The sequence below is a fragment of the Grus americana genome, chromosome Z, assembly GCF_028858705.1.
Source record: "Grus americana isolate bGruAme1 chromosome Z, bGruAme1.mat, whole genome shotgun sequence".
In the NCBI taxonomy this organism is placed as follows: domain Eukaryota; kingdom Metazoa; phylum Chordata; class Aves; order Gruiformes; family Gruidae; genus Grus; species Grus americana.
Window position 1 is genome coordinate 54,078,396 of NC_072891.1, and position 12,179 is coordinate 54,090,574.

Below are 12,179 nucleotides of genomic sequence, written 5' to 3' on the forward strand. Positions count from 1 at the left end.
GTGTATTTTTAACACCTTCTAACCTGCATCCCTAGGGAGAAAGTTTCAAGGCTAGCTAAAGCTTTAACACCAGATTCACATTTAGATTGCCAAAAATTGCATCTCCAAATCCCTTGTTTGCCTTGAAAACCTCTGCAAGCTCTGAATGGGATTTTCTAAAGCACTCTGTGTTGGCAAAACACTGCTCCAGCAGAAGTGCTGAGAGCTTCACCCATGCACTTTCTGTCAGGTCTCACTTACACTTTCAAAAGCTGTTTCTAATCATGCAGAAGGATCCAATTTAAATGAATCAAAGGAATGAAATTCTGAGGTGCCTGGGAAACATGAACAAGCCCACACCCGAAGATGTATCTTCCTGGTAGCCCACGCCACAGCTCTTGGGAGAAACTCCCCTTCTGCACCCACCAAAAGTTTCGTTTGCTGAAAACGATGTCTGCAGCTTCCCTCCAACAGAGCTATTTAGAAAGATCACTGTTGCCTCACGGAGTAGCACAGCCACCCTTCTCCATGCGATATGCTTCAGGTGACCTTCCACCTCCAGTCTTGTGAACAAGCAGGTGCAGGGATCATAGTTTCTAAGCGCGGAGCATGGGGAAAATCCTTACTTGTTCAGCCTTTTGGTATATCACAGAGCATCAGGCAAAACTGCAAATAATACTGAAAAGTGGGTAACACCTTGTAGCTTCCTGATGTCCAGGAGGAGAGACAAATTGTGTATGCCATAAAGGCTGGTAGCACGTGGGCAGCGTGGTAAGTTCTGCCACTGTTGAGCCGATCCTGCAGCAAGGTGAGGCCACAGAGTCAAGGTTTCGAACATCCCATCCAAAACATATTTGTACTGTTTCTCATGCACGTGCTGTGCAATCGCCAGCTCTGAACATGCACAAAACGATCCGCAGAGACTTTGTGGGTTTTGCTTGGAAATGTAGATAAACTGAGTACTGAATTGTGTTCCTACTGTAACTTCTTTTACAATGTAGCATTTTAACTGATATATCTGCCTTTTAAGAATAATCGTTATGCCAGAAGTACTATTTCCAATTTTAACTAATAATCTTGTCTTTTATTGTTATATAACCAAGCTACTAGTAAAATACTTACAGCCCAATTGTGCAACCCCAGTTAACTTTAGCACTCAGCTGCACAACAAATCCTTCTCTGATCTCAGCCAAATCTATAACTGGTCAAGTTCTATGAAGATAGAAAGCACTAGTCAATGCCTGCTGTTACCATCACCTTCCCTCATTCTTGCTGTTGCTTCCCATCCTGTACAACAGAGACCAAGCTCAACGGCACCACCATCCCTTGGCATTGTACTTGCTTTATGCTACTGTGGCAGCAATTTCTACAAGGTGCTGTTCAGCCACATCTGTAACGCAGGAGTAAAGATGAGAACTGAACCTGTCACTGACACCACCAGAAATAACCACAGGAAGATCCGATCCAGGACTTGAGCTACAAATTTCCAGTCTTGGACAACCTGGGAAGGAGAGAGGGAGAACAAGCAGAGACAGTAATGAGCCCAGTACTTTGTTGATACTGCTATATATATTTCCGCTCAAAAACCTTGTTTTTAAAATTAGAATTTCGTAGTGTGCTATATCCCAAAACTGTCATGGATCACCTTTTTCAGCACCCGTAGCTGCAAGTCACTCAGAATACCAGAACAATTCCACAGTTTCACACACATGGTAATCAGACTTCTTTCAACCTGTGCAAAAGCTTTTGGCTAAGTGCATACATGAAAGTTTACGGACTCAAGCTTGAAGATGGCTTTATAATGAACTGGGTTTCTTTTCACAGAACGCTATTTTCCTTGAAGTGCTAGGACTTGACTCTAGCAAAGCACTTCGACACAGATACTGCTTTCAGTACAAGTGGTCCCATTAGCTTGTGTTCGCTTAAGTGCTCTGCTGGCTCAGATTGTGTGCATTCAGGAGGGGGATTTTGCATTCTGAGTACTGCCACAACACTGCACACACAAAAGCGCTATTTATAAAAGCAATTCAAGGGACTTTTTTTTTTTTTTTAATTTCAGCTTCAAACAGAAGGCGTCAGTCATGGATACTATATGCTCACATACTGCATGTTTGATTTACTGTTCATCTTTCTGCTGAAGTCCCCTCAGCACAGTTTGAACAAAGCCCTGGATTTTGCTAGGAGTGTGCTAACAGAAGTTCCTCCTCTTTCCATATGCTGCTAGGTGCATTGTTCTGCTGTCTTGCCCTCACATGAGGGTGTGTTTAGGCACACAGCAACTTGCCATTTTAACAACCAGCTGGATTGTTGGGAAGAAAGAAAGATGGTATTTAGGGACTAATCTGAACTGGTGTTAGTGAAAATCTAGAAGACCTCCACTCAAAACAGGGCAGCTACGCTGCGTATAGTTGCTGTGAGGCCAGGACTGAGACCAGGCAGCTGCCGTAGACCCTGCCTATAGCTGTTGTCAAACATACACTTTCAGAGCATGTGACAGTTCAAAGGCATTCCAGATTCATGTTTATCACCAACTTAAGCGGGACAAGGTTATTCAAATAATCCCAAAAGAGGAATTCCTCCAGGGGAGGCTGCTGTGGCTTCTTTCATCTGTGAAGAGCAGGGACTTTCACAGCACAATAGGCTTCTCCTTGAAGCAATATATTTTCCAAGGAACCATATTATTTATCAAGCAGAGGAAGCTCCCAGGACATGTCTCAGATGACAGCAAGAGGAAGAGGCAAAGGGCAAGGCATGCAGAAAAGGTAAGAGCTTGGAAGCCATTGCTGTCAAGGAAACTGTGATCCCTCCTTACCCTCCCTTCACCTACCTGTCTGATGAAATGCTCTTTTTTAACGTGCCTGGAAATGTATCGAATGGAGTCGGCTGCCTTTTCAAGAAAGGTGATAACAATTTTCTCTCCATCTTTTGCTTGCTTGTGTTTCTGCTTCCCTGGGAGCTTTGATTTCAAGGTGGTTTCCTTTTCTTCAGTGTCTGAGAAGGAGTAACGATCTACATGGCCCTTCATGCAGAGCAGCCGAGGCAGCTTCTGGAGGAAGAGTCTTTTAACCCAGGGAGCCATGGGATGGTAAGTTGCTGAGGAGCGGTGATGGACGTTGATAACAAACACAGTCACAATGATAGAGAGGGTCACAAAAATCATGATGAACAGCAGATACTCACCGATCAGAGGGATGACTTTGGAAGAAGAAGGGATTATTTCCTCAATCACCAAAAGGAAAACAGTGAGGGAGACTAGAACTGATGTAGACAATGACAGCTTTTCTCCTTCATCTGAAGGCAGGTAAAACACTAGGACAGTTAGAAATGACAATCCCAGGCAAGGGATTATTAAAAAAAGAGTGTAAAACAGCGGAAGGCGTCTCAACACAAAGGAGTAAGTGACAAACGGGTAAGAGTACAGTCCATCCTTCCTGTTGCCTTTCATACCTTTGGCGTTTAAGATCTCCCACTCCCCATTATCAAAGAAGTCTTTCCTGTCTACATTTTCATCCACTAAAATCAAGTCCACCATACTGCCATCATATGTCCACGACCCAAACTTCATGGAGCAGTTCTGCCTGTCAAAGGGGAAGAAGGTCACGTCCATCGTGCAGGAGCTCTTATAACTGGCTGGTGGCGTCCAGGTCACCACTCCATTGTACTTCACTATGACTTTGGTCATCAGGGATCCTTCAAAACGTCCGTCAGCACTGGGAGTTGGACAGGAAGAAAAAGTACCAAGTTCAAGACTCTCTTTGCCCCAGTCCTACCCCCTCACAGCTCTGCTTCACCTGGAGCACAAGGGACACCAACATTCATACTGTCTAAAGAAGCAGGCTCCTGACAGCACACACAACCTTCATGATCACTGACATGCCTTGCCCAAGCTCTGGCCTAAGCCCAGACTGAGGAGCCATGCTACTCACTTTTCAAACAAAACAATGTCGGGCAGCCACAGGGACTCAGAGGGGACACGGATGGCGGTGATCCCACCGTATTCCTCTGGATTCCAGGAGAGCTTGTGGTCGATCCATTCCTGTAACAAGCCAGCAGAGTCCTCTGCCCACTCATACACCACAGCCTCATTCCTCCTCCCACCACATGCCTCAGGGGGACCACATTGTGCAGCACAACGGGCAGAGCTTGGTGTAAGACTGCTCAGCAGCAGAGAGCATGCCAGGCAGGCATGGCTGGGCGATGTTAATCCCCACTAGCACTGCCCCTCCAGCCACACGTGGGCCCCATCAACCCATCCCTTTGCAGGCAACCTCCAGGCAGGCACTCCTGGAGAGCACTGACTCTCACTTCACTCACAGAATGGTAGGGGTTGGAAGGGACCTCTGGAGATCATCTAGTCCAACTCCACTCTTAGAGCAGGATCACTGCCCTGCCCAGCCTACCTGAGGGTAGTCCAGAAGAAAGGAGTTAATTTGCTTGTGTATAGCACCTCTTCTTCCCTCTGAGAGCCAGCCCACGGTGTTTTTGGCTGGCACTGACCCCATGGAAGAGCCAGCTGGCATGGCTACTACTACTACTACAAGTGACAGAGAGGTGGCATTTAGTTACTTTTCAGTGGACACCTGACCTTTTTCAGTGAATGTAATACAACACCTAATATTGTACACCATCCTTGCAAACCAAATCATTGTTCTTGCATCAGAAAGACCTGCATGCTATTGCAGGAAAAATAATATGACACTATTGTAAAGCATTTGGTTACAATCCTGAAGAGATAACACTATAAAAAAGCTAAAGCAAGGGGACTCCTGTCCATTCTCTTCATGCTGAACTCCAGAATATTTTTTCTCTCCTCTTTTAGTTTTTCAGGTGGGGAGATTCTAGCAAAGTGGCTCTAGCAACCTGGAGATTTCCACAGAAATGCAATGGAAAAGCTGCTCTCTGATCCCCATTCGTTATTGATGGGGGTTTTCACTTGCCCACAGGAATAGCAGCCAGAGGAAGCAAGAGCTGTAGACTGTGGTCAATACCAAGAAGCAGAAGATCAACCACTTTCCATTAAGCTCCATCACTAAGAGGTCCCCAGGGATGTGGGGGCTTCAGCCTTCTCTGGGCAATTTCCTCCATGACTTAAGGACGAATGAAAAAGCGATATTCTCCACTTTTTCCCCGACCATATTGTTCCCTTCTTACTCACAGCTATACCTACAGACACTTGTTAGTGCAGTCCTTTACAGTATGACAGCAACCCAGAGCCTCAGTAGACACTGAAACACAGACAGTGAGAAGTGTCTTCCTTGTCCAGGTGCAGGGAAGGGATGGACCCCAAAGTCATGAGCAGGGGGCTGGTAGACCCCTCCTAAAATCTGGCCCAAGGCACAAGCAAAGGAGGCAGTTGCTAGTGGTACCATGGCAGGTTTAATGGCCCCAGTACCTGCACCAGAAGAGATACGGACTCACTCTCTGAGCTGCCCAGATGGCTGGCTTCAGCTATCAGACACAGCCCTCCACCCCTGGCTCCTCCCGCTGCTGAAGGAGGGATGGGATCTGTTCAGGTGCGGAAAGAGAGGAGGGGTCATTGCTGCTCTTAGCCTCAGCAGCAGGGACAGACAACACCACTTTTAGCGTGAACTTTTCTCCATGAATGGGTGTCTACCAGGTGTTTCCAGCAGCTTGGGCTGTTAGATGGGCACAGACCCATAAGTGTCCTGGACACCTCCTGTAATAGGTTCTAGGGGGCTTAGGCTGGAAACATGCCTGTTATGCAAGGGGATATTCAGGACTGTCAGCTCGTAGCCTGCACTAACACAACAGAAGCAAATACCCTGTGAGCCACCTGGAGATGTAATCATCTCTCTGGAGTTGAATTGGAGCAGCCCCTTGGCCTGAGTTATTTGCTGCATCTGCAATACTTCTCCCTCCCCCCTGCCTTGCATTGATTTCTCTCCAAGTTAAAGTGCTCTTTCATGTCTGCAAGGCAAATGGTTGCGTGTCTTCTTACTAGAGCAGAAAATAGATTGTGTGTGGACTTTGAGGATGAGCGGTTTAAAATGGGAATCTCCCTATGGGCTAAGCTGACACGAACTGTAGCAGCAGATGCGAAGGGCCCTTTCCTCTCTTTCCCCTTTCCTGTATGCTGCTACAGACACCCCCATTGCTCTCCCCTTCCTCAAGTTCTGCTGAATTCCCATCTCTGGGCTGTCACTCAGGTGCTTAACCCACAGCAAGCAGACCAAGAAACACTGGACCCAGATTCTCAACCCTTGCTAGTAGACTCCGTATCTTGCCTGAACCCAGATACTTTCTCAGCAACCACTAAAAGCTTTTTTGCACCTCCTGTGTCTGCCTACATGTACATCATCAAGTCCCAACATCTTGAGCATCGGGATTTTTGAAGTAAAAAAAAAAAGAAAAAAAAAAAGATAAAAAAGAAAACCCTTGGATTTAAGATTTGCTCACTTAAGAAAAGCCAGACTCTTGCAGAGAAATGATGACTGTGATTCCCTCTGTACCTCACACACCCAGGGTGAGGACCAGTCTTCCCTGATTCCCCACCTCCTGGAGAAGAACAAGGTCTGTGACATTAGAGTTCTGGTTTGATTTAGTGTTTTTCACTTTTTCTTACCCAAAAGAAAAAATTATTTTAATTCTGCTTAGTTTTATGGACCTTTTTCCAGCTGTTGTCTTATGCACTCTAATAATGCCCCAAGCACTGGCTTGCATGTGGGATGCACACTAAGCCTACAGGAATGCATGACTCCAAAAGCTGGACACCTGGGTCAGGCCACAGGTATCTAGTGGTAAATTTCCCCAGCAAAAGGGGAAACTCCTGTCCTCCCTGCAGCGAGGGGAGGTCTGAGCTTCTCCCTCTTCAAGGGAGACACCATCTTTGCATATAACGTCCACACAGCCTTTAGGGGTCCTGCTCCACCCAGAAGCTCATGCTCACTGCAGCACTTCAGGTACCAGACTGAGAACAAAAACTGAGCTGCATTCCTCCTCCACCAGCCCAGCAACCCCTGGGAACCACTTCCCATGGCAGCATTTCAAGTACGGCTTGGGTTTTATGTCCTCTGCCTAGGATCAGCTGACATGTTGATAGATACTCACATGGCTGAGAGACTTAAAATAATTGCCACAAGGTCAATAAACTGGTGCAATGTAATCTAAACCAAATGCAGCGTTCTTCAGGAGTGAAGAAGAAAGGAGACCTAACAGTTCAACTTGCACCTTCCCCCCATTTGTATAAATTATCGTCACTTTCAGAAGCAAGTTAGAGAGATCTGATTAATTTGTCACAGATTTTAATTTTGCGGGCTAGTATGCTGACCTTTTCTTTCTCTTATGCTGAAGAAAAAACCTATCTGAGGTACCACTCAGCAAGAAAGACAGTACTTGTGCGACCTCCAAATCTGAGACAGGATAATCCCTCAGGGCACACCCAGCATCCCAAGGATAGCTGCTGCAGGATCAGGAGATGTTGCTTCCCTGAAATACAGCTGGCTTGAGAGCAGGGCTGGGGTGCAGGCCAGGAGAAGAGGGTACCCTGTTTCCAGGAGGCCCACCTGCCTGCCTTTCTTCCCCTTTATGCATTTGCTGAAGTGAGAGGAGACAAGTGAAAACTTTGGGCAAGGTAACAGAGCGCTGCTTTTCTTTGGGCATTGGCATCACGAAAGGGGATGGTGGGCAACAGGCTGGGATGGCCGCTCAGCTCAGCAGCCCTGTGCTGAAAGGGGAGGTCTGGTTTGGTCTAATTTACCTGCTTCAGCCACACGTTGGTTGTCATCAGCTGATTCTTCTCATCCTAGGGTGACACAAGGAAAAGAGGATTGTAATACCAAAACACCAGCAGAAACAGACCCTATGACTGCTGAGTTCAACCCTGTGCTGAGCAGAGGAGATCCCTATGGTCCTGTTTTCCCATGGGCCTGGGGTCTTCAGTCACTGTTGTGGGAAGTGAGCTGACTTTCTAGGTGCTGTCCCGGCTCTCACTGGGAGCTCCTGAGGCTGGAAAACAGAGGTCTGGCATTTCACAGCGGCCCGAAGGAATCAGATGCCAAAGAGCAGGAAGGCAGCAGGGCTCAGCGAGCAAGTGGGGTCAGGACACATGGCTGTGGGCTCACGAGATGGCTCATTTCCCCGCACTGCTCAGTCTGGAGTGACTTTGGGAAGAGTCTGCCTTCCACGGCACAAGGTGACGCTGCCAAGGGCTGGGGCGTGCAAGGAGCACGACGTTGTGTGGGTACCTCTGGGCCCTGTGCAAATTCCACTGTCCATTGCAGCAATGGAGGGGAAAGAGAAGGGAAACTTTGCACATGGGCAAAAACATGGGATTGTCTGTCTTGCCTCTCGTGTCTTATCTGAGTGGCCAGCTGGATCAAGATAGGAGCTGCCTTTGTTCTGGATACAAGCTTGCTTAGACTGAACAATGTCCAACCAGCTCTAACCTTCCTCACCCCTGTCCTGTAGCTGCCTTGTCATTAAATTGCAAACATAGGTGTCAAGGACCATCTGGCATGGATTGATCAATATCTGATGGAATGAGTCCTTATTCACTGAGAACAGCAGGGCAAAAAGGACCTTCAGGTTTGCTGCAAGATAAATGAGTCTTATGGCCTGTGCCGTGCATGGGGCAGGAGGTCACATCACCAGCACCGCACCACACTCAGCATTTCATTGCCTGACCATCACTTTGCATTTCATGTGTCAGGATGCAACCGGCACCACCAGACCTCTTAGGTGGATGCATGACTGTCTTTAAAAGAAGGGATGTTTTCCCAAGCCCAGCACAACACTTACCACATCCACAAGCTGTGATATCTTTAATCCAAAAAGGACTTTGATAGTGTCATTGGAGTTTTCCACTGGGCGGACCCATTTCTGATAGCCTTGAAATAAGTGCTTGAGGAGCGCATCCTCATTTTCAGCGACTGAACTGAAGGCAGCCACATCTGGAAAAGAGTGACAGAGGGCGGGGGCATGCCAGAAAGCAGACATGAGGAACAGCACGACCAGAAGTGAGGCAGAGTGATGATGTGAGACAAATTCCCTTCTGGGCAGCTCTTGTCAGTAAAATCTGCAGGAATTCAGATGCACAAACTCTCAGCAGAGCCAGGGTGAGGGGAGGGGAAGGCAAGATAAGAATTATCAGACCAGAGCAGTGATGACTTTGAACTAGGTTTCTGTTTTCTGTGGCCTTTTTGCCTTGAGTCAATGTACTTGCCCAGCCTTTCTGTAGTAAATAGCCAGCCTGATAAATGCCACCCTGAGAAGGAGTTCTGTTTTTTCAGATACCTGTGGTGTACCACAGAGAGCTGGGACCACAGAGGAAATCTGGTCACTGTGGGGCAATCCCTGGCTGGCTGGCTTGCAGCTAGAAATGGCAGCGATACACTGTGGGCATTTCAAGGCCCAGGGATTTCACTTGCACTTGCGTGGTTTCTGTGGACTCTCTGAGACAGAGGCTGCCCTGCACAAGGATCGGGGTGGTGGGATTTCCTTGCTGGACGCTACGGGGTCTGTAAGCCAGATCTCAGGGAGCCTCATGCAGCACTTGGACCTTCTGGGGTTAACCAGGGGATAGCAGCAACATGTTGAAAAAGCTGAGTTCTCCCAGTCAGGGGATGGGTTGGGTGGGCAACAGCATCGGTGGAGTGAAAAGCAAAAGGAGCTCATCTGGCAGCAGGAGGAGCTGGATGATGCAGCCAAGGCCAGGTCTGCCTGCAACCAAGCATGGAACCATCATGGTCTGTACCTGCAAGACTTGGGATTCCCCCGGTCCTTGCCACCATGCTCCCCCTTCCCCCTGCTACCGTGAAAGGGGAACGGCAGTTCAGACCCTCCCTCCAGCCCCAGGGTGAGCAGGACACTTGTGCCTGGATTGCCAGCCATTAGGTGCAGGAGGGGTCTGCAGGGAGAGGTTCACGGCCGAGGGAGGGTGTGAGGACCCTGGCAGGGGGGCACAGCCAAGGGACTCACACACACTGCGCAGCAGAGGTGAGGCAGCCCCAGCCAGTCCCTGTGCCAGGGGAGAGAGGAAAGGGCGCCCGAGCCCAGCAGCCCCTCCAGAGAGAAAACCGAAGGCAGAGGGTAATGCTCTGCCACGTGCATGGAGGAAAAGCAAGGACCACAGACCACTGTCCCTGCCCATGTCCTCTGAGGCTGCACAGCCTTCTCTCCCTCAGTGGTGTCTATGTGAGGCCGTGGTCAGGGGAGACCTGGCAGGAAGCGGCACAGCTGAAGGACTGACTGAAGCAAAAACCCGCCCCCACGACACAGCTTCCCATTGGACAAAATAATTCCCTAATGGAGTCCGGATTCTCTCAGGGTGGCACAAGGTCCAAGCTACACTGCCATCCCCCACTTCCAGCCACAGCAAATGCCCATTCCTCTTTGAGACGCTGTAAACTCTGAAGCCTAATGATTGCCACTCACAGGATAACCATTACTGTGAGATGTTCTAGCACGGTCTGTGCTCATCCTCTGTTGCTGGATGTGCAGCCATGGTGGGGTTACCAAACCCTGGGGAGGTGGAGGCCAGCTGGTCAGAGGGAGCTTTCACGCTTCTTTCCACCAGCTCTGCACCACAGCCAGGGATGGGCTAATGGAGCTGTCAATACAATGTATAGCAGCCTCTGCGACCACCCTGTGTCACGCCACTTTCTCACAATCCTTTGAGGTCTGCTATTGCCGACTGGGAAACCACGAATGCCCCTTCTGCTTGCTCCGGGGTTTATTCTCACACCAGGACAAACCCTAGCTCCACCACAGCAAATGGGGAAAGAGTCTGGGGTCTGACCTAGGAAACTGGATTGCCTGCCCAGACATGCCAGACAGGCATTGCATCTACAGCCAAAGGAAGAGAAAGAACATATTCCTCACCCCCTCACTACCCATAACCTCAGTGGCTCAGTTCCCTGACACATACGAGTCTCTGCAGAGACCCCAATTCCCAGCCCTTTTGCTTTCCCTCTAGGTGAGTGGATGTTAAACACATGAAATTTAGTGGGAAAGCCATTGAAGGAAAAAAAATCCACAACCCCAAACCATGCAGGATCGAAACCAGCTTTTTCTTAATGCTGGAATACATTCCTCCAGATTTATTTGAGTATAACACCCTGCACACACATACGCAGCCACACACCCCATGGGCACAGTATCCGTGGTTGTGTATGAAGTCCCTCACAGGAAAACGGTGCCGTTTCACAGCCCGTACCTTGCGTGGAGTACAAGGGCCCTAATGCTCCAAGAGAGTATAGCAGAGAGGTGGTAAAGCTTATTTCGGGGCAGGATGTGTTGATTCTCAGCTGCTGGGGAAGCCACGGAAAAGTGTGAAAAAGACTTGAGAAGTCTCACAGAGAAGAAAGCCAGAAGGAATAAGACTGGTGCCCTTATAAGACAGCCTCAGTACTTGCAGGGGGACAGTTTAAAAGCAGTTTTTAATTAGAAGGAAAACATATCGAGCAGAAAAAATAGTCTAACAGCTCCTTTAATCGAGCCCCGCCTGGTGATTAAGTTAGATAAAGCCATGGAGAAAACGCTGAACAAAGTAGCACTGCTTTTGAAAAAACAGAGAAGAGACCGTAGGACAGATGCATCGCTGAATTTACCATACGGTGCACAGAGAAGGCAAAAGTTTGGGAGCTCCCTGGCAGGTTACCACACGTACAAGTAACGGAGCACCGTTTGCTCTCTCCCCTCTCCCTCAGGTCCCCGTTTCTCTCTGCGGTCCGTGGCAGGAGCAGTTCCCCACAGGCACAGCAGCAGGAGCGCTGGGGCGAGGGTTCTGCTAAACAAATGTGCAAAACACCCCAAGCAATACAGACAGGACACTTAGCCTTTCATCAGCTTGCCTGAGGCATTTCAGTTTTCCTCCTGGTGATGGAGCTTCTCCCATAACTCCTTTTAGCAGTGAGAGTTGAGTTTTAAGATTTTTTTGTTAACTTCCACCCAGCGACCACCTTCCCCCGCCGCTCCCCCCCCTCCCCCCGTTATTAAAACCCTGTTGCCAAACTGGCTGTAGTTGCAATACAAAGGCAGCAGCTGCTAGAACCCTCTTCTGCTAGTCAGTGTTAAGAGTACCAAGTGAAGCCAGCACCTACCTTGTCCCAGCAAGCAGCAGCTAACTGGCCAGCAAAAAAAAAAATAATCTTGAACATCTGCAGCTCGGCTTGGAAGAAGAAGAAATAGCACTTACCTGAGCGGCTCAGACACAGCGCAAAGAGCACTAGGCAAAGCATGGG

At 48.6% G+C, this 12,179-nt stretch overlaps 1 protein-coding gene across 1 annotated transcript; it reads right to left on the bottom strand.

Annotated features, from left to right (window-relative positions):
* Window positions 1-901: 901 nt before the first annotated feature.
* Window positions 902-12,179, bottom strand: CHRNB3 (cholinergic receptor nicotinic beta 3 subunit). The gene is made up of 6 exons (XM_054810660.1): window positions 12,134-12,179; window positions 8,737-8,888; window positions 7,697-7,741; window positions 3,906-4,015; window positions 2,807-3,689; window positions 902-1,480 (listed from the first exon to the last, which is right to left on the bottom strand). Exons 1-6 carry the CDS (start codon window positions 12,174-12,176, stop codon window positions 1,346-1,348), a joined length of 1,368 nt encoding a protein of 455 aa, XP_054666635.1. The 5' UTR covers window positions 12,177-12,179; the 3' UTR covers window positions 902-1,345.

What these genes read in the sequence shown, in the direction of transcription:
- CHRNB3 (XM_054810660.1), bottom strand. Translation starts at nt 12,176, where the DNA reads ATGCTTTGCCTAGTGCTCTTTGCGCTGTGTCTGAGCCGCTCAG. An exon ending in TATCACAGCTTGTGGATGTG is followed by an intron (nt 7,742 to 8,736) that starts GTAAGTGTTGTG and finishes GTGTCACCCTAG; the next exon opens with GATGAGAAGAATCAGCTGAT. An exon ending in AAGAGCATTTCATCAGACAG is followed by an intron (nt 1,481 to 2,806) that starts GTAGGTGAAGGG and finishes TCTCCTTCCCAG; the next exon opens with GTTGTCCAAGACTGGAAATT.